The sequence below is a fragment of the Acanthopagrus latus genome, chromosome 23, assembly GCF_904848185.1.
Source record: "Acanthopagrus latus isolate v.2019 chromosome 23, fAcaLat1.1, whole genome shotgun sequence".
Taxonomy (NCBI): domain Eukaryota; kingdom Metazoa; phylum Chordata; class Actinopteri; order Spariformes; family Sparidae; genus Acanthopagrus; species Acanthopagrus latus.
Window position 1 is genome coordinate 6,121,765 of NC_051061.1, and position 20,051 is coordinate 6,141,815.

Below are 20,051 nucleotides of genomic sequence, written 5' to 3' on the forward strand. Positions count from 1 at the left end.
CTGTGACATTTTGACTTGTTTATGATGAGGAGTTTTTGCTTGAAAAGCATAAAGCATGTACTATGCTGGTTAGGAGTGGACATTTTGAACACATTTCATTTAATTCTCTTTCTCTCTCTCTGAGACTCATTAATGCTCCAGCAAGAGTCGACAGGAATGAAGTGTTTCAAAAGAACAAGCCCCAGAGAGCTTGGACAGTCTCCCATAAAAGGCAAGCGTGATCATAAAGCATAGGGGCCCCGTGGTGGAGCTAAATTTCAACATATATTCCTTGGAGCGCTGTCTTTCCTTCTCTGTCGGCTTTTATTATATATGAGTGTACTTACTGTACATTTGACTTGCAGAGCCAAACAATGACCACAATTGAGGTCACAGGCACATAAATTTCTTAAAAACACTTATTCTGAACAGATGGGAGTGGGTGAAACCATTAAGACTTACTGTCTGAGAAGTCTATTTTTGTCTGAGTTGAGAGTAAACATTCTTGAAAATAGTGTATTTTACACAACATACATGAGAAATAAACTTAGCCCGTGTTACTTGTCCCTGCAGCACAGCCTGAGGCAACATTTGTTCACAGCATATTGGTGGGTAAATCAAGCGCCTCGAATTAGCTCTGAGGGATAATACAGGTTTATTACAAGTTGGATCTTATTCTTATAGGTTTGGCTATTGTTTCCACTGTTTTATATAACACTGTACTTGCAAAGTTAATTGCTGAGATCTGGGCATTGAGAATATCACTAGAGATAAGTCAGACAAGATTTAAATAGTGAACTTGGCGAGTTCAACATTACAATAAGAGATGTAAACATTAACCAAAGTCATTCAAATGAGACCACAGCTTTTGCTTCAAGGGTGTCAATCAGACATTTTGTTGTGTTTCTGTCCTGGTGAAGCTATCTGGCATCCTTGAGTTATTAAATAAAACAACTCATCACATCAGCACAGCTGTACTGCACGCACGGCAGCATCTCTGTTCACTGAGTGCATTACACTGAGCAGCATGTATGAATGAAACAGGGCAGGGAAACAGCAGGCTGTGGCCTCACCGTCTCCAAAGAGCTGCAGGATGGCCAGGTCCACATGTCTCTTCCAGAGCGACTCCTTCTGGATGGCGATGCCGTACCCCGTGGTGGCGAAGATGTAGCCGCTGCCAATGGTCACCAGCTTGCAGCCCTCGTCCCTGCCAGCCATGTAGTTCAGCACGGCCGCATCATAAATGAAAGCATCTAGTTTGCTAATGAAAAAAGAGAGAGAGGGAGACACAGAGACAGAGATAGGTTACAATTAATTAGCACTTTGGAGTCAGACATCGCAGCTACAACATTCCAATTAACCTGCTAAATAGCACTAAGCTGCTGATAAGTGTAATAGACTTCCACTTGGTTTGCCAAAGGCTGGAGCTGGCACACAGACTGGCGAAAAGACTCACTTGATGAAAACTGAAGAGGGGGAGGAAAAGTATTATTGGAGTTATTCAGCGACAATATGTTTACATGAAGAAGAGCAGAGCAATTGTATAGTCATATTTTCTACTTTTTAAAATACTTTATATTGTTAATTTGTTATATTTTCTATTCTTTAAATAGTTTTTATTGTTAATTTGTTATATTTTCACTTATTAGTTATTTGATGCATGCACCAATATCACCACAACAAATTCCTTGTATGTGTAACATCGTACTTGGCAATAAAGCTTTTTCTGATTCTGATTCTGATTCTGAAGGACAGGAACGAGATTATTCAAAACTGTTCCCCATAACATACATGTTCTATAACAAAATATAACATTTGTGGCACTTTTAATTACCTTAAACATCATCATAACTGCTGCACTAAAATGGCATTAAAGGCACAGTTCACCCCAAATCAAAAAAAAGTATTTTTCTTCTTACCTGTTATGCTATTTATCCATCTAGCTCATTTTTGTGTGAGTTTTGTAGATATTCAAAACTCAACAGCAATGTCTCTTTCCAGAAATCCTGACCTGGATTACTCAGGATAATCCACATGCCTTGTTATGAGCAGTTTCATGTAGGACATTTTTTGCATTGCTTCTGACACTCAAACAGAAGAACAGTGTAGAAAGAAGCGTGCATCTACTCAAGGAGGAGAGGCTCATGCTTGTGACAGCGTGAGGTGTAAACACTAATGGTGTTGTCCTCAGCTGAACGGTAATGCTAGCTAGCCTATTTAGCAACAGTAGCCTCTTGTCCCTGAGCAGGTGAAGAAAATATCTACTTTAAACTGCTCCCAATAAGGCCTGTGGATTATTGTGAGTAACAGTGTCATGATTTCCAGAAAGAGACACTGCTGATGAGTTTTTCAAATGTATTCTTTTTCTGGTTTTGAGCAACACAGGCCATGTGAGTGCCATTTAGTTCCATTATGTCCGAGAGAAGGCAGATATAATCCAAAACTCAGCAACTCAGCAACAAAGCATATACGTATAGCACTATACGTGAAAAGGAAACATGTATTTTTGATTTTGGTTAACTATATTTAGGAAAGGCTGAAAATGAGCAGTTTTTAATATAATAAACTACTTACTCCAGATGATAGTTATGATTCTGTCAGGAACTTAAGCTTTAAACATGAATGTTCAAATTCATTTTGTTATGAAAGTCTTTTTGCTTGGATTGTAATTGTACATTTGGTTTTACAATGAAACCAATAAAGCTCTTGAGCGTGCAGTTTCTCACCCAGCCTTGAGACTCCCCAGAGCCTCATTGACGTTTCTTTGATGGAACTTTGTCATGTAGGAGTGCATTTCTGGATAGTTGTTCCTGATGTTTCTCTCTGTGCTCCCATTTGGGACGGTGCCAAAACGAAATGGAGGTGAAAAGTCGTTGGGGCTCTGGAACTAAACGCAGAGGAGATAGAGGTGTATAAAATGTCTGGTTTACAGATGAGAAAAAGAAGATGGAGTGGCATGGCATCAAACAGAAACCCTCCATCTTACCTTCTTGTCTGAGAGACCAGTCACCTGGTCCACATATTCCTCCTGGATCATGAAAGCAGCCAGGTTAGCAGTGTAGGAGGCCAGGAAGATGACAGCAAAGAAGGCCCACACCGACACCATGATCTTACTGGTGGTGCCTTTGGGATTCTGAACCGGCACAGAGTTGTTAAAGACCAGACCCCACAACAGCCAGATGGCCTTACCGATGGTGAACGATGGACCGTGAGGCTCTGAAAGAAACACAGCAATGGTTAAATAATACGTGACAGATCCGTCTTGGTTTCTAAACCACGGTGTGAGACTCACATTTGGTATGCATTAACTACCGGGGATCCAGCTGAGCAGTGTGTTAGCTAAATGAAATGTTCACCTAAAGATACAAAACACAGTCATTATCTACTCATCCCCATGCTGATGGAAAGTCAAGTGAAGTTTTGTAGTCAACAGAACATTTCTGTAGCTTCACCACAGAACAGCCTTGCAGCTTTCTCCTAAACAACTGTAGTAGCTAGGAACTTGTTTATTGGACGAGAATATACAAAGTCACAGAAGTAGCTGCACCTTGTTGGATCTATTTGCAGGCTACAGACCATGTTTGGATAGCTCTGGCTGAAGGAACCTCTCATGCGTTCCTAATCACCAGACTTTTCCATGAAGATGGACTTGTGAAGCATGTGAAGCAACAGTAAACCTTTTTATTAATGCCGCAGCAAAACATGGTTAGATTTGGATGTCGTGGCTCTGACCTCATCACTCCCTGCACGTATGTATACATGGAAATATAGGGAAGGGATGAACAAAACATCTCGAGAACACTTTTGCTGTTTAAATAGACCACCAAATTGGGAGGGAGTGTTTAGTAGATTGATTGAGAGTGAGGCTGCTTTCCCAGCTTGAGTTGTCTGCCTGAACTTGCTTGCAGGCGCCGCTTCATTGAAAGAAAAACACAATTGTTTGGAAGCGAGTCTTATTGTGTCTGTCACTGAAGGAAACTGGCATTGTACTCTATCCTTTGTTTTTTGTTATGTCTGCCTTGCAGTTGCTTGTTTGGATAAGTGATATCTAAATAACCCTTGTTATTATTACTATCAGCCACACAAAATATGTTTGTTAACAGATTAAACATTCATCGCACAACACCTAATGATACTAATAGCCTGCAATCTACCAATAAATATGACAATTACACAGAGAAGTTTGGATTTTCTACAAAATATGGTGGCTCCAGTCAACACTAAGTACCAGCCAGGTCTTTGATCAGGCGACAAAATGGTATTTCCTATCATCACAGTCAGTGGAGAGCTGGTGCTGCAGGTCGCTCTATAAAGTGCAGATTTTAAAAACTGCTTCGATCTTGTGAGGATTGTGCTGCTCACATGCCAGTGACATCAGAGCTGGTCTGGATCAAGGTGGACTCAAGTCTAATCGGCATGAATTGTGTGACGATTGCTGGTGGTGATTCTGCGAATGCCTGGCTCATCTTCAACCTGATATCTGCTTAACATCATCAGGTTAGCGTGGCCTAGCATTTAGTAGAGCCTCACAGAGCTGCCAGCATGACTGTGGATTCCTACTGTTTCATAGAAGTTCTACTGATTGTATGAAAACATACATTGCACATGTGAATTAATGTAATTAATTAATAATGTAATTAATATTTATTTTAGCAAAGGACTGTGAAGGTTTAATTCATCTGGGTGCTGGCAGCAGGCTGATTCATTCCAGCCATTATTATTCTGTGATTAGCAGTTGGTTCACAATGTTTGTGTGGGTATGTGTGAGTGTGCGAGAGAGAAAAAGAAAGAGAGACAGAGTGTGTATGTATGTGTGTGTGTGTGTGTGTGTGTGTGTGTGAGTGTGCGTGCGAACGTGTGGGCGTGCGTTGTTGTATGGGGCTTTTGTTCATGGACAAACTGGCTTTATCGTGCCAGATATCTCCTTTGTGAAGTTTGCGAGAAAGTTGGTTAAATGAATCGGGCAGAGACTTTACAAATCTGCAGTCATGCCATTGATACATTCTTGCGTCCAATCCTTTGAGTCCAAACTTCGATCTGCACTCTTCATGATACCAAACTCCCACAGCGGTACAAGCAGATAAAACAGGGAGGCACAGAGAGGAAAGCAGCGCTTTAGGGAGGAGTACATCTTCTCCACAATATGATGAAGGATGAGAGGAATGAAAAAAAAAAGATAGCCATTGTCTATATATAGCCACATCAGCGATAGAGATGTGGGAAGACATTGATTTTCTTTTTTGTGTTCTTATCTTTTTGGGTTGGGGAGATCTAACACAACACTAGCCCCTTGCTGTCAGAGCTGAAACGTGATTTTGGGAAATATGGAAATGAATGCAAATGGCTTGTTCGGTGTGAAGGAAGTAGTGCTGGAGGTGTGTTAAAACCCCGGCAGTGAGACACACCTGTAAATGATAGGAAGAGAGCAGCGCGGAGGAGGAGGTTGGAGGAGGAGAGGAGAATGAAGTCATTGGGTCAGTGAGGACGGCTGGTCTATATGTGGAGGCGGCCGGCAGCGTGTTTGTGCGTGTCTCTGTCAGTCTTTGTGTGCAGCAAAAAAACGATTCGTGCAAGCTGGCATTGTTTCAGAAAGAGAGCATTAACCTGCAAAGCTGTAGCTGTGGCTGCTTGTTTGGTGCAAATTACTAGTTGGAGCATTACTCATCGAGCACTCTCTCTCCGGAGGACCAAATTGCTCGCCGCCATGTTCTCATGCAAACTTTGGATTCTATAATTTGTCGACTTCACCAGCAAAGATAGAACATATTTCATGTTTTCATCCCTCTTTGAATGTTCAGATTTGGTGGACAGATATCCCATGGCCTGATTTGGATCCACAATTTTGATTTCAGATTATTTTTTCATTGCCAGGACTATTGCTGCTTTCATATGCTGGTTGTAGTATTACATCCAGGACTTCCAAGTTGGCTGCTAAACATTCTCCCATTCAGACGCTATTCATAAACCAAGAATCTGCCAGAGAAAAAAAAACAAACCAAACATTCAAATTTTGTTAATCTATTCACAAGTGTAAATGGTGGGAGGTAGCCTATGACAAGTAAAGGACAAATTATTATTGCTGGTATTGGCTTTACGTAGCGTTTGTGTTCATTTCTTGGATATGTCTTCAGTTTTTGGATCCAGCACTGTGCCTTCTCTGAGTTTGTGCAATATGGGTTACATCATCAGGTTACAGTAAACTATAGTTTCTAAGCAACCACCAGCTGCTAAATAAATACCAATAGTCAGCTAGAGTCATTTCCTGTATATAGGCAATTTAGTCTGACAAAATATGTATACTTTATGCCCATTTCTTCGTAAAAGGACTGCGAAAACCTTGCAGAGAAAATATAAATAGAAAACTGGCCTAATTCTCAGCTTGTAGAGCACGGCACATGTGTACCCCTTATGCACTGCTCAGTGGTATGAAGTCTTTTCTGACAACTTTTTACCTTTACTCCATACTTTTTCTCACACAGATCTGTATTTACTCCATACTTTTACAAAATCGTTACGTTACTTTAGTTTTAATAGATTTGTGGGGAATTTATCATTGATTGAGGTGTAACAAGATGGAAACAGACAGAGAAGAATGGGGGAAAAAAAGGCGTCTTGGTGTCTGCATTGACCCTGCAGCCCTCCAACTGGATTTTCTAACTTGTGCTCCGGATGCTTTACCAACCCAAAATGTTGGTATTAAACGTCCTGGGAATGAGACTCAACAATTAAGTCTTTGTGGTGCCCTTGCTAAACGCTCAGACAAATCCTGCGATTCTACCTTTAAGTTTAATAGTCAAAGTTGAATGACATTATTTGGTGAGGTTCAGTTAGCCTTGCAGAGAAATGGCTGGCAGAAATGTCACCAGAAGGATACTATACTTACAACCTATACTTTTTTGCTTTTACCTGAGTAAAGAAGTTGAATCTGTACTTCTACTTGAGTAAAGATTTGTGTACTACTGCCACGCCTGGTGATGGTCTTACACCTAGTGTAACCAGTTTCATTGATTACACGGCCAGTGTACTGTTAGCCACCCATGAATGATCTGCATACTTTGTGTGTTCAGTGTAATCAGCTTGTTAGCGAGTGAACCACCGTACTACACAGCCCAACTGTATAAAATACCTATTAGTAGGACTAGATAAAGCTAGCTCCACCTTGACTGGCTACACCAGTCAAAGTAAATGTTGCAAATAATACTTCTGCACTTTTAAATTGGACATTTACTTGTACAGAAGTATTCTTTTTACATAAGACACAAAGGACCTGAGTAGTTTTTTCAACACTGCACCGAAATTGTAGAGAGGAGGTCAACATGGACAGTTTGGTGCAGGACTTTGGATATTTGTTAAATATTTCAAGAGCCATTTCTTTTGTGCTTCAAGTGTCAACACCTTGATCTGATGACCATGATTTTCTTATGTTCAGTATGAATAATTTGTGTGGGCAGTGGAAAGGATACACTCGCTATAAAGCCTTTGTGACAAAACAGATTTAATGTCGAGTGCTGAAAAGTCTCACTTAAATTTCAAAGGAATGTATCACTTTTAGCAAATGTTGCAAATGTATAATTTCATCTGTAAATTCAACCTGAGTGTGCCCTCCTATCTGGTGTGTTCTGAGTGAAAAGAGTGAGCGATGAGCAAGGCAACACTGCAAGAGGACAGGAAGACAAAGTGTCGCATCAATTTACATCTCTAACCTTAAACAACAGATCCCCCAACAGGTACCGTGCATGTGTTTGTGTGTTTGTGTGTGTGTGTGTGTGTGTGTGAGTGTGTGTGTGTGTGTGTGTGTGTGTGTGTGTGTGCGTGGACCTGAGGCCTCTCACCTCTGCCGTCAGCCAGACAGCGGTTGTATCCAACGGGGCTGAAGTACTCAAATATAAACACGGCCATTGCTGACACCAGCAACAGCATCACGAACATCATCACCCACACATCCGCACTGAAGGGCTCTGGAGGGGAGAGAGAGGGAAGAGAGAGAAGAGGGAGAGATGAAGGGAGAAAAGTGAGATGGGGGGGGCGAGCATAGAGGGACAGAGTTTAGGGAGTGAAGATTTGGTAAAAACAAAAAGGTTGTGAGAAGGCAAAGGATGAGGAAGAGACAAGGGACATCAGGAGAGGCAGGAAGAGGGAAAAAAAGAGTGAGGGCGGCGGAGAGAAAGAGAGGAGGGGAGAATGAAGCGAGAGCGGGAGAGGGCAAGAGAGACATGCAAATGTGGAGCGCCAGATTGAGAAGAGGAAGGAAAAGTCAGAGAAATGGAGTAGGAGTGGGAAATATAAGAGGGCAAAGAGACAGGGAGCCAAAGAGAGAATAAATAAACAGTTAGCCACATTACCATGCACTCCAGTCTCCCTCCTCATCATACAAATGCATTAAAACTTGGCTCTAATCACTCAGTGTGTCCACTTAATCGCTTCGAGTTCAGCTTCTAAAGGTGGAAAAATGGATGTCAACCTAAAGTGACCTGACCAACATCTACCTGGCACTCTTCAAAATCTATCTGGAGTTTCTCAATCAATCTTAATTAGACCTAAATTTGACTTCAGTAAAGAAACTCACTGGTGGAAATGGGTGTGGCATACAGCACATGATGCAGCTCAATGCACCTGACCTACCTACCTCTTCTGCAAATTTTACCTATGCACTACAAGCTTTTTAGGCCCTGTCTCTTTAAGACCCCAGTATTCACATGGCACTTTCACCTGCTTCATAATAAAAAAGAAAGAAATCCAAGCTTAATTCTTCTCTGAAATCTGTGGAAAACATCACAATCCTGTTAGACTGAGTATTAGCATTGCCTTTTATGTTTTGGCCTCATAGCCACTGTATCAAGAATTGTCAAATATATGGCCTTCAGTTTCTTCCTTCAACGCTTCTCTGAGCCAAACCTCTGACAGCTGGTTTCTGTGCTCCTCACCTAAGAAGGCCGAGGGCGAGACGGTGCCGTTGCTACGGGAGACCATGACACTGATGCCCGTCTCGATGAAGGGGACGGAAAAGTCAATGACCTCGGACCTCTCCTCATTGATGGTCAAGGAGCCGACGGCCATGTGGGCGTTTTTTAACACCACCTAGTAGAGAAGGTGGACAACAGAAAGAGCATCCATAATTCAAACATCCATCATCCATCGCTCAACAACTGACACACTGCAAAGCAATGAAATTTAAATCTCAAAGATTCATTGAGGGCATGCCCTGATTTTCAATGATGTCGAGAGAAAACATGAGCAAAAAAATTAATTAACAAGGAAACAAAAGTTCAGACAAAACAAAAATAGGCAGCTAATTGAATAGAACGCACTTTAAAGGAAAAATCTGTTCTAACACTCCAACTTGAACCTTTTCCCTCAGGGAAGAAAATCAAAAAATCTAAATAAGATGGATAAGAATAGCCTCTAGTCAAAAATAGCATATCACAGCCATCAATCCATCTGAAGGTGATCGTGCTGGTAGTCTTTCAAAATGTGAATGATTCTTGTGGGAAATTTTATATGCACGAAGGTGGACATCTTTACAGTACTAAGGGGCATTGTGCAAATGCAAACATTTTAACATTGCTGAAAAACAGCTTTTTACAATGTCCCCCGCATTTCTTTGTCCATCTTACTGTTGGTTCTGTTGCCGTTTCACTGGATAAATGAATAAAATGTGACAGAGACTTTTGAATGTTTTAGAAACCTACAATATCAAGACTAAATTCTAGGTTTAAATGTTAGGATTTAAAATCCAAGAGCGATAACCTCTGTCTAAATGCATCACTTTACACAAAATAAATTGTTGAAGAGGTCCAGAAGGCAATTTTCTAACCCAGCACCAGTTTTTAGAAGTAAAGAGAAAAACTTGTAGTGCTTTGACAGTTTCTCTTGCCTCCTCCATTAACATGTATAAAGCAGGCAGCTGACAAAGGCACTCTCTCTGTTAGCTGTCAAAAGGCATTTTGGGAAATGGAGGAAATGAAATCTGACATGATAGCAAATGGGACAGGTTGAGGGAAAGAGGGTACATTAAAACAAAGTGAAGAAAGAACCAGAATGAGCAAAGTGAGGCGAAGAAATACACAAGAATGGAGACATTGGAGACAAAGATAGAGCACTGCTGGTGGAGACAGGAGGTCCAACACACTTTCCACACACAGCGTGCGGAGTGGACACTTGTGATGCGCACCAGGGGAGGGAAAGAGGGAGGAAGAAAGTGGGTTACCACAGTGGGTCATGCTTGCTTGAAATAGCTGCCCCAATGCCTCTCCTTCCTCTACCTGCCTCCCTCCCGCCACTACCTCTGCACAGGTATATTTAGCCCCAAATTTTAGAGGCCTACAGCACAGGGGTAAAGTGGGACGAGACTGTCTTACTGAGTTAATAAGGTGTTTGTGACTGTGTGAGTCAAAGCTCCAGTATGTGCTTCAGTGTTAGAGAGTGTGTGTGCATATGAGTGAGTCATAAAGGGAAAAAGACAGAGAAAAAGAGAAGGGAACGAACCTTTGTTCTCTACCTGTGAAGTGGACCTTTACAGGCAGGCAGGCAGAATATTACACATCTACTCCACACTCTTATCTGCAGTCAGTTTTCAAAGTGTTTGTGTCTGCCAGCGAATGTAGATGCACATATACATGTGCATTTGTAACTTTTCTATCTTGTTTGTTCTGTCAGCATGTAAGGATGTGCACATACACTTGTGTGCCTGCGTTTAGTGCCTGAATGTGCAAACGTCTCCCCGGGGAAGAGAGAGCGAGTCCATCCAGCAGTGTACTCACTTCCTCTCTCTCCGCTCGCTCTCTCCATCTCCCTCCTACGACTTGTTCTCTGCGTGTTATGAAAGTGACCCATGTGGGTGTTATTGAGAATGAGTTAGCGAGGATCTGTGCTTGTGTATGTGTCTCAGCTGGTGTGTGTGCGTTCACTCCAGTAGTGTCTTTGTGTGACTCTGCCAGCGAGGCCAAACTCATGTAATCAAGTGTATTGCCTCTAATATCTTAAACTGGGAGTATTAGGGGCAGCACAAGTCAATGCGTCCCATGAAATCTGACACTGACTGCTGGAATCCTGTTAGGACAAAATGTAGGCCGTCTTAAAGTCGTGTTCATAGATTTTTTTTTCCCCTTATTCGATCTTTTGTCTCTCCAAGCCGGAGCAAATTGTGTAAGGCCCTACAGTGTTCTCGGTGAGTGTCCAAGAGTGCGCTGAGGCACGTCCAAGAGTGTGTGAGTGTGTGTCACCATCAGTGTAGATGTCGGTCCATTAAGGATGTGAGATATACTGTAGTTTTGGCTCCACTCCAACTGGAGAAGGACACGGGTCGGTTTTGTCGGATACAGCAGATACAGCAGACACAACTTCAGTGAAGTGTGTATGTGAGTGAGTGTGTGTCTTCTCTGTGCACATATGGAAACAGTCTGTCTGTGTCCATGTGTCTGCATTCATGCATGTATTCTCTTATTTCTGTGATCATTCATGCATAAGTGTCCCTTATCTGCATGTGTGCAAGAGAGCCCTCCCCCCCATGACCATTCTTCTGTGGAGGTGAGAAGGAGACGGCACATTATCGCGCTTTTAGTCAGGGCCACAGAGTTTATTACAGGTGACCACGCTCACAGCGCTGTGCCCGCTAAACACACCATCTGACTGGCAGGACGACTTAAATAGCTTTTTTATAATAGATTAAGTGGGTCAGTTTAATGTAAACTGAATGGCAAAAGTTTGAGGGCGAAATGGACACGTAATGTTAGCGGCGACTTCTGAAGGTTGTTCAAACGTCACTGTCCATACAAAGGAGCGACATGGCGTGGTTTCAACCTGTGACCTTTGGGCCACCATCGATCTGTTTGCCTGCCTTTTCTTTCCTTCATTAACAAATAGCCAAAGTCAGACAGTGTATGACTGCAGCTTGTTCTTATAGGTTGAAGTATGAGAACTGACAACGACCTTACCTTGGGACCAATGTCGATTAGGGAATGCTTAGAGCCCAAAGTGAACTGTTGCAGCTGACTGAACTGTACACACCCGTAGGTGAGGTGCTTAGCCCATCTGACATTAAGTGTTAGGTCTGTTGGGCAGAGGGTTGACCCGGAAAGGAAAGCTCATAATTCAAGGTATGAAAACACACTTCAGAGAATATGAACCCTTTGGGCAGCTCCTATGGAAGCTAAATATAGCAGAGGGGTGAACACAAACTGTAACTCTACCTCCCCTCTGATCTTTTCTTTCTTCACCTACAACAAAGAGGTAACTCCAGGAGTCTTCCTGACCTCTTGGCAGGTTTAATGAAACATTACCAGAAACCAGAGTTCACACACTCACTGTATGGTGATGACAACTGACACATTATTTTGTGGGTATGAGCATGTAGCTTTGTCTTTGCAGCGTCCAAGCACATAGGTGTCTAATTGTAAACTTAAGGGTGAATTTGTTTTGAGATTTAATTTATTTGCAGTTGATACAATTTGAAAAAAAAACTTTCATGTATTGTATAAACAGAGCTGGAATTTTAAAAGTGTTACCAAACTAAGTATCTCTGAAGTTAAGTCAGACAAAGTGTATCATTTTTGGCAAACAGGTAAACGATTTGGAGTGAAGGAGAAATTAAAAGTGCCTGAAATAGTTTTTTGGAAGGAAGGCTGGATAGTTATGTTGGCAACCTCATCTAAATTATTTCAAAGCAAAAACATCATCTGTTGCAATACTTCATAGATTCAGAGCTCACCTCCGCCTATTATAATAGTTAAAGCCTGTTAACAGGTCTTGGGAAGTGCATGTAAATTGAGTTGCATTTGAGGTAATGTATGTGCCAGGTTTTGAAAAGCAGGGCACTGATCTGCATTGCACTCCTATAACTATGGGGGACTCGCTACAGACAGTTATAGATAGATACAGTAGAACCAGAGATACAACCTTTGTTATTTCACACATTTTTCTTCCTTTTCAAGAACTGGCACCTACTTTACCCACAATGCAACGTAGCCACTGAGCGACATCACAGAAGGCAATTTATCAGATTACATGCAGCTTCCTCTGGAACCACAAAAGGCTTTATACCACTTTTTTTCCTATTCAGTAATAGTCCCCAAGACCTGTAAACACACTTTAATATGTAATGTGTCACCTTTTAAGGACTTTAATAGCTTGTATTATTCACTGGTACAACCAAAGTTTACCTACTGTTTGGAGTTATGGGGCAACACGCATAAAACAAATACAAATCCGAACAAAATGTACTGTTTATGAAATGAAATGTTCTAAAATCCAGGCAAAGGCAAAGGCAAAAAAAAACCAAAAACTGATTACCATGAAGTATTCAGACGTGTCTAAAATGAGCAAAAAGTCAATAGGATTTGAGAGGAATGGGCATGTTTGAGCAACAAACAGAACAAACAGTTTTTGTGAGAATGAGTGCAATTTGTTTAAAAAATGTTCAAAAATTAATCAGTGGACGAATATGAAAATGTCTGATCTGAATGTCGGCATTAGTGTTGTACCAATTTCTCTAATGTTGCTTGTGATGTTAAGTACAGAATGTTTTGCATAAAGGGTGGGTGCAACAAGCTGTAGCTTCAGCCTACACCTTCTCAGTCTGTAGGGAAAAAAAGTTTTTCTGTTGTGCATGGTGTTTTGTTTTGTTCGGAGTCATTCGAAATGTCAATTTCAACTCCTCTGTGCACCAAAGTCTGTTGTGTAATAGGAGCATTTTCTGGAGAGAAGTCATTCTCCTTTACCAGACGTGTTGCCAAATACACCAGCCTTCCTGCAGTGTTTGACCTATTCGTCTTAAAACCACCTTTTTAATGGCAGCAAACTCAGTGGGGGTAAGGCGGTGTTGCAAAGTTTGAATGAGGTGAAATCTATGCTCAAACTTTAGCAACAAACTACAAATGGGAACGCCATGTAATTTACACATGCATGATCATGACAAACACAAAGAGGCAGCTTTCCACTGACTGAGCATTTAGTGCATGGCGAGGCTTTCAGTTTTGGCCACTTTGAGGCTGAGTGACAAACACTGCACATAATTACTGACAGAGTGGGCTGCAAATTTAGAAAGAGACAGACGCACCCAAAAAAAGACAAACACAAAGTTCTCTCCTCACCTCTCCCACCATGCCGTTCCACGTTCCATTGATCTTCTTGCCATGTTTGCCATTGGTAACCAGGTAAAGGTCATAGGTGAACTTGACCGACTTGGCGATCTTCTTCAGGATGTCAATGCAGAAGCCCTTACAGCAGCGCTTTATGTAGATCCCTGACTCCTTCGTCTGATTGCTGCATAGATAAACAGATGATTATTTAATCAGATCTGCACTTCTGTGTGAACTGGCATGAATTGTTAATTGTCGTCGTGATTTGGCGTTTCTGGCACTGTCAATCTTGCACAGATGATGTGTGAACTGATTCCACCTCTGGCTCTGTGCAGCTGCCGTGGGAAATTAACATCATTCACAGGCAGAATTTAGGCAGTTGCCAGAAATTTTTCCCTCTGATTTCTGCTTTGGTCAGCTGTGCTGTAGGTAGATCTACTGTGGCAGATGGACAGAAATAACCAGTCTCTATCTATGTGTGCTGAGTTTAAGTTAATTCATGTTCTCGTTTCTCAAGTATTCTTAGCTTCTGACAGTGGTTTGGTTTGTAGATCTGAGCTTTGAGTCTCACAGTGTTTTGATCTGTTTCCGGCAGGGCACGGTGTTCCTCATGCAGGTCCCGCTCAGCGGATCCACATCTTCCACGATGACGAATGGAGCCTCCTCCAAAGTCACGATGGACAGGTGGTCGTCCTCTCTGGTTGCTGCGCCTCCATACAGTTCATAACGAGGCCACACATGGTACTTCATGGACAGGGAACCATTCTCCCATTTACCCACCTGCAGGGACATACCACAAGCAAAAGACAGTCAGACTACCTTAAAAATGTCATTAACATTAACAATTTGATTCTGGTCTTGCTTTTTTTTTTTATTGCTTTTCCCATCTACTGACCGCTCAAAGCACTTTACAATAATTGCCACATTCACACACTGATGGCGGAGGCTGCCATGCAAGGCGCCAACCGGGATTCGAACCAATGACCTTCTGATTACTAGACCCACTCTACCTCCTGGGCTACAGCTGCCTGTTTTTTGTTTTGTTTAATTTTACCAGAGAGTTAACTTATTAAGAGCCTTAATTTTTACTTTTTACTCTTGTTCTGAACTAAAATGAACAATGCATTGTGCAAGCAATAATTATGATACACCATGTTATTGTCATTCTAAGACCACTTTATGACACCAATTTGATGATATTAAAAGAGCATAATAATGGATGAACACACTTTCGAAGACAATTAACCTTTAAATATATAATATGTAACATTTCTGCGACAAAATGTCTCAAAACATCTAGTTCTTTGTTACAGTATGTTGTATGTATGTATGTAAATCCACAAGTTCAATGCATTTCATCTGGTCACCTGTCACCACAGCTTCCACCACAGCTTGTTTGTTTTTGATGAAGTGCAACTACAAACTGTGTGTCTGTGTGTTTGACTTTTATTCTTTCTTATAAACAATCAGGCATTGGAATTGGAATGTGAAACAAACAGTAAAATATATATTTAAAAAAACCCATCATAAATTAAAAAAAAGTTGGTGTTGGTTGTTATATAAACAATCAGGCATGTAAACAAAATGGGCAAAAATGATCCGGGTCATGTTGAGACCTGTGTAAGTCTATAAGATATGTACGACAAGCTAAAAAATGGTACGTTGATAAATGTAATTACCATCACAGGCAGGCACAGACAGTAAAATGAATACATGAAATGGATCACTGGGCAGGAATCAAAATTCAGAAGAGACTAGTAAATCCCATCCATCAATAATAATAAATCACCTAACAGCAACGTAGAGGTTGAAAACTTGTCATGCAAAAACATCACACTGTGATCAAGGTTTAACAGCCTCATTCTCTGTTTTCTGGGCTTAAGTGTGATTAGTCCATCTGTCAATAATACATCAATGAAGCAATGAATGAACAGGAGAGGAGAGGAGAGGAGAGGAGAGGAGAGGAGAGGAGAGGAGAGGAGAGGAGAGGAGAGGAGAGGAGAGGAGAGGAGAGGAGAGGAGAGGACTGGGACCCGGAGAAGAGAATGAGAGCAAGGTTAACATGAAGGACGAGACCGGAACGGGGGATAGAGCAGAATTCAGATCAAGAGAAGAGGGTGGGGAGAGAAAGAGTGGGACAGAACAGGTGGATAGACAGATTAATAAGAGTGAGAAGGACACAACAAAGAGTGGTTGGATGATGCACTGAAGTATGGACAAACAAATGGGAATACATGAGGTGAAACAGAAAAGACCGAGATTGCGCTAAAGAGAAAAGAGGGAGAAACTTGACAAGCAATGGAGCAAAAGAGTCACATGAGTGCTGGAGATGGAGCTCATTCAGATGCAAAATGCTGGCTCTTCTGCAGAGGAGTGTCCAGCTGTAGGTCTAGAGGGCCCTCCAGCCCTTGTGGCGCTACTCCACCGAATGAGCGTCATCAATTAGTCAATTTCCCCTCCAGTCACATGGAACCATACCTGGAGATGCTGCCTATGCTCTCTGCTAGAAGTGCCCAGTCGGCCACTTTAACTGAGGAAAAGATGTGGGCGGAAATGGATATGGATCATCAGCTAAGTGGACGTGAGATAATTGGAAAGAGGGCAGGACAGGGAGCCGAGTGTGTAAAGTCAGGTTTGCACACTCGTTAAATATGTACATGTACACACAAACACACTCAGTGCACTCCAGGGAACGCAAACTTGCCAAGGCTGCCTGGAGTGGACAAGCTAACACTGTGTATCTCTGAGGCACAATACAGCCTTCCTCTGGACAGAAAAAAAAAGAGGGAGCGTCGGTAAGCAATAGAGACAGACAGGGATGGAGGGAACGAGAGGAGGAGGGAGGGAGGTGGAGAGAACAGGGTTAAAATCAGCCTGGAGGGGAGTAAACTGGACTGGACACTACAGAGTCTTCACACTACTTCAAAGGTGCAGTGGAAGGATGGTTGTAGGAGCTGGAACTCATTAGGAACCAAGAAAAGTGGTTCAGCTGGAAGTCAAGCTAAGAATTAAACATGAGCTAGGGAGTGGGAGGAGGAGGAGGAGGACAGAGAAGGGGTGGTGCAGGCTGCAAGGGGAGAAAGATAGAGAGAGAGAGAGAGGGGAGACAGGAGGGGAGCGATTCACCTTGTTCTCTGATCAGAGGACAGAATATAGATTAGAGAGGCAGAAGAAAGGGAGAAACACTGAGAATAAAGAATAGGGAGAGTCAAAGGAGTCAGACTGCAGGACACAGATACAATAGAGGCTGAGCATCAGGAAACACAGATGCATGCTGGTCACTGTGCAGGTGGCGGAGAGCATCAGGTTCATTTAAGGTTGTCAGTTCAGAGTGTGACTCAGGATAGCTGTTGCCCTATCAGCTCTACCACCTTCTCTTCCAGCTGTACTCAGAGAAGTTTTATCAATTTCTCCATCTGCACAATAGAAGGTTTTAACCTTCACAGAACGATTGCTGACTAACATCTAAAGTTTGACTAAAGTTTGTTTTCCACACATTCACATGAGGAAGCCACTCAATCCTGTATCAATTTGTGCCTTATTTGAACACAAGCGTAAACCAATTGTGACATCAGCCATCGGTTTGTGGATTAACATTTTGAAGCATCACGTTTGGCATTATTTGCAGCAGAGTGACCATTTGTGAGTGAGAGGGAGCTGGGGAGGATACTGATTGCATCCATCTGAGAGCCTGAGGACATGACGTGTAAGCGACGTGTAAATAACAAGGTAGCCTCCTTAGAATAATGTGCACATTAATACACTCCGTCTCACAGTCTCTCATAGACACTGTTGATATTTATACAATGGCTTACTCTGAGGTAGACTGGAGCTCATAGTCATCAAGATGACAGACACTTTTCCATAAAAACCTGGTGAAAAAATGATTTCTTTTTGGTGGACTGAGGGCAGCATCAGCAAAAACTGAAAGATGATTTTGTCATAAAAATAGAAAAAAAATGACGGGTAGTATGTAATAGCTTCCCAAACTTTTAAAATGAGCAGATTCTGCAGCAGTTCTACGACTTCACCACTCTGGAGCCTTTGCTGCAGCGTATTGCTCAAAGGCACCTTCGCTGAGTTGATAATATCTAATCAGCGCAGTGCCTATAAAGATTAAGGCTTAAAATGCTTAACAAGTAAAAATCAGAAGATACTTAACCAGACATACAGATGAACCCATCAAGACACAGCTAACTCAGTACCATTGCTATCACCCTGTCACTGATTCATGGTTTACACATTAGAGCCATGACCGTTTTATGCCCGGCGACATGACTATACAGTCGCTGCACACATGGTGGATACTCTCTTTTTCTCTTGCTCACCCTGTCCCACTGTCTCTCCTTGTTGAGCAGAATGATGACCAGCTTGGGGTGCATCTGGTATCCATCCTCACTGAACGACAGATTACGCCCCTCAAACGTCACATTCATCAGGTACCTGTAGAGGGAAACATGGAGGAGAGAGACAGACAAAGAGACTTGTTGAGGCATACATCACTTTGTCGGTGGCAGCTCCCAAATGTTTTATTTGCCCTAAAAACATTTATATCATTTCTCGTTCAATGACTCAATTTCCCAAATATTAAAGTTTCATTGGGTATCAGTTTGTTTTTAAGTGATTATATCTTCAGACAAACCCACTGGCATGACACAAATTCATCATCTGTCAGGAAAAAGCTACCAGACATTTTTTTTTAATTTAATAAATAAATGAATCTACATTAGTCATCAGTTGCAGACAGACATTTGAGCAAAACAGGAGTAATGATTGTTAGATGAGACTGAGGGGAAATTAAGTTCAGCAATTATCTCTCCAATCATCCCAGTTTCAATCTGTTCTTGCTTAAAGGAATAGTTTGACATTTTGGGGAATATGCTTGATACCACTCTCATGTCTGTTTACTAAATGTGAAGCAACAGCCTGTTAGTTTATCAGGCTAGGAAATGTTAAAATACACACATCCATCCTCATTATACTGACATCATCATGCCAATAAAAAGCTACTGAATATGAAATCATTGTTTTGAGAGTTTAGGATTTTGATCATGTATGTTTCTACATAAATAAGAGAGGATCACTCTCAGGGAATATATCTTTTTATCAATTTTCTTGATGGTATATCTGGAAGTCCACAAAACGATTTTGGTCATGCATCCTTCATTTTCTTTTATCACTGTTTTCTCAGCTTCGGTACAGCACAAATGAAGCATGTCTAACATTGACATCTGACATCAGATTTCCCCTAAAGGTAGATCAGTAGGGTACTTCTTATCTTATCTCATGTTCACTTATTGTGCAACCAAAAGAAGAAGAGGGATTTTTTTTTTCCCCTGATCGCTATCCCCATAAAACTGGATGAAGAACAAGAGTAACTGTGGAAACTCTACACTTTAAAATAATAGGAATTATACTGATGGAGAGGGCAAAGAAGGCGAAAACGGAGAGGTATAAAAACTGAGTAAAAACAACAGACATGAACAGACGGGTATTCACTTGATTGAGAGTTCCGGTGTTGTGTCAAAGTCTCTTCCCACACGGATAATTATTTGCCCTTCCCACCCGGACTTGAGATGGTTCAAAACCATTCTTTCTACACGATCTGTTAATGCATAGAACTGAGATCTGGGTTCCTACGTCAAACTGGGATTTGTACAGTTGTGTTTTGTTTTAGACAGTAACCAGGCGGCGTGGTAGCCATGTTGCTAGCACTCTTATCAACAGCAGAGGCAACGCTAGAGATGTTGAATAGCAATTGCAATCAATTTTTCACTTTAAATTAGCAAATAATTTTTTTTGCCCAAACAATCAAATACTAATGAAAAATTATTAACTTTTGATAACAAAAAAATGAATTAATTTGGCAAGAGGCACACATTTTTTTAGCTTTCTGAAAATATCATTAAAGGTGACAAGGAGCCCAACAGGAAACGATCAAGCTGGAGACATGGATGACCAGATAAAAAAATGTGGTCACATCACTTGATGCAATTT

The 20,051-nt window shown here is 41.6% G+C and overlaps 1 protein-coding gene across 8 annotated transcripts in view; it reads right to left on the minus strand.

The window, feature by feature from the left end:
* LOC119013946 (glutamate receptor ionotropic, NMDA 2B) overlaps window positions 1-20,051 on the minus strand; it is a 134,609-nt gene that overhangs the window by 16,564 nt on the left and 97,994 nt on the right. For all 8 annotated transcript variants that reach the window (XM_037088874.1, XM_037088868.1, XM_037088872.1 and 5 more), the window contains 8 exons: window positions 18,383-18,497; window positions 14,626-14,834; window positions 14,067-14,238; window positions 8,904-9,057; window positions 7,812-7,937; window positions 2,966-3,195; window positions 2,706-2,866; window positions 1,053-1,240 (listed from right to left, as the gene is read on the minus strand). In XM_037088874.1, coding sequence (XP_036944769.1) covers window positions 1,053-1,240; window positions 2,706-2,866; window positions 2,966-3,195; window positions 7,812-7,937; window positions 8,904-9,057; window positions 14,067-14,238; window positions 14,626-14,834; window positions 18,383-18,497 — 1,355 coding nt within the window. The remainder of the gene's footprint in view (window positions 1-1,052; window positions 1,241-2,705; window positions 2,867-2,965; window positions 3,196-7,811; window positions 7,938-8,903; window positions 9,058-14,066; window positions 14,239-14,625; window positions 14,835-18,382; window positions 18,498-20,051) is intronic.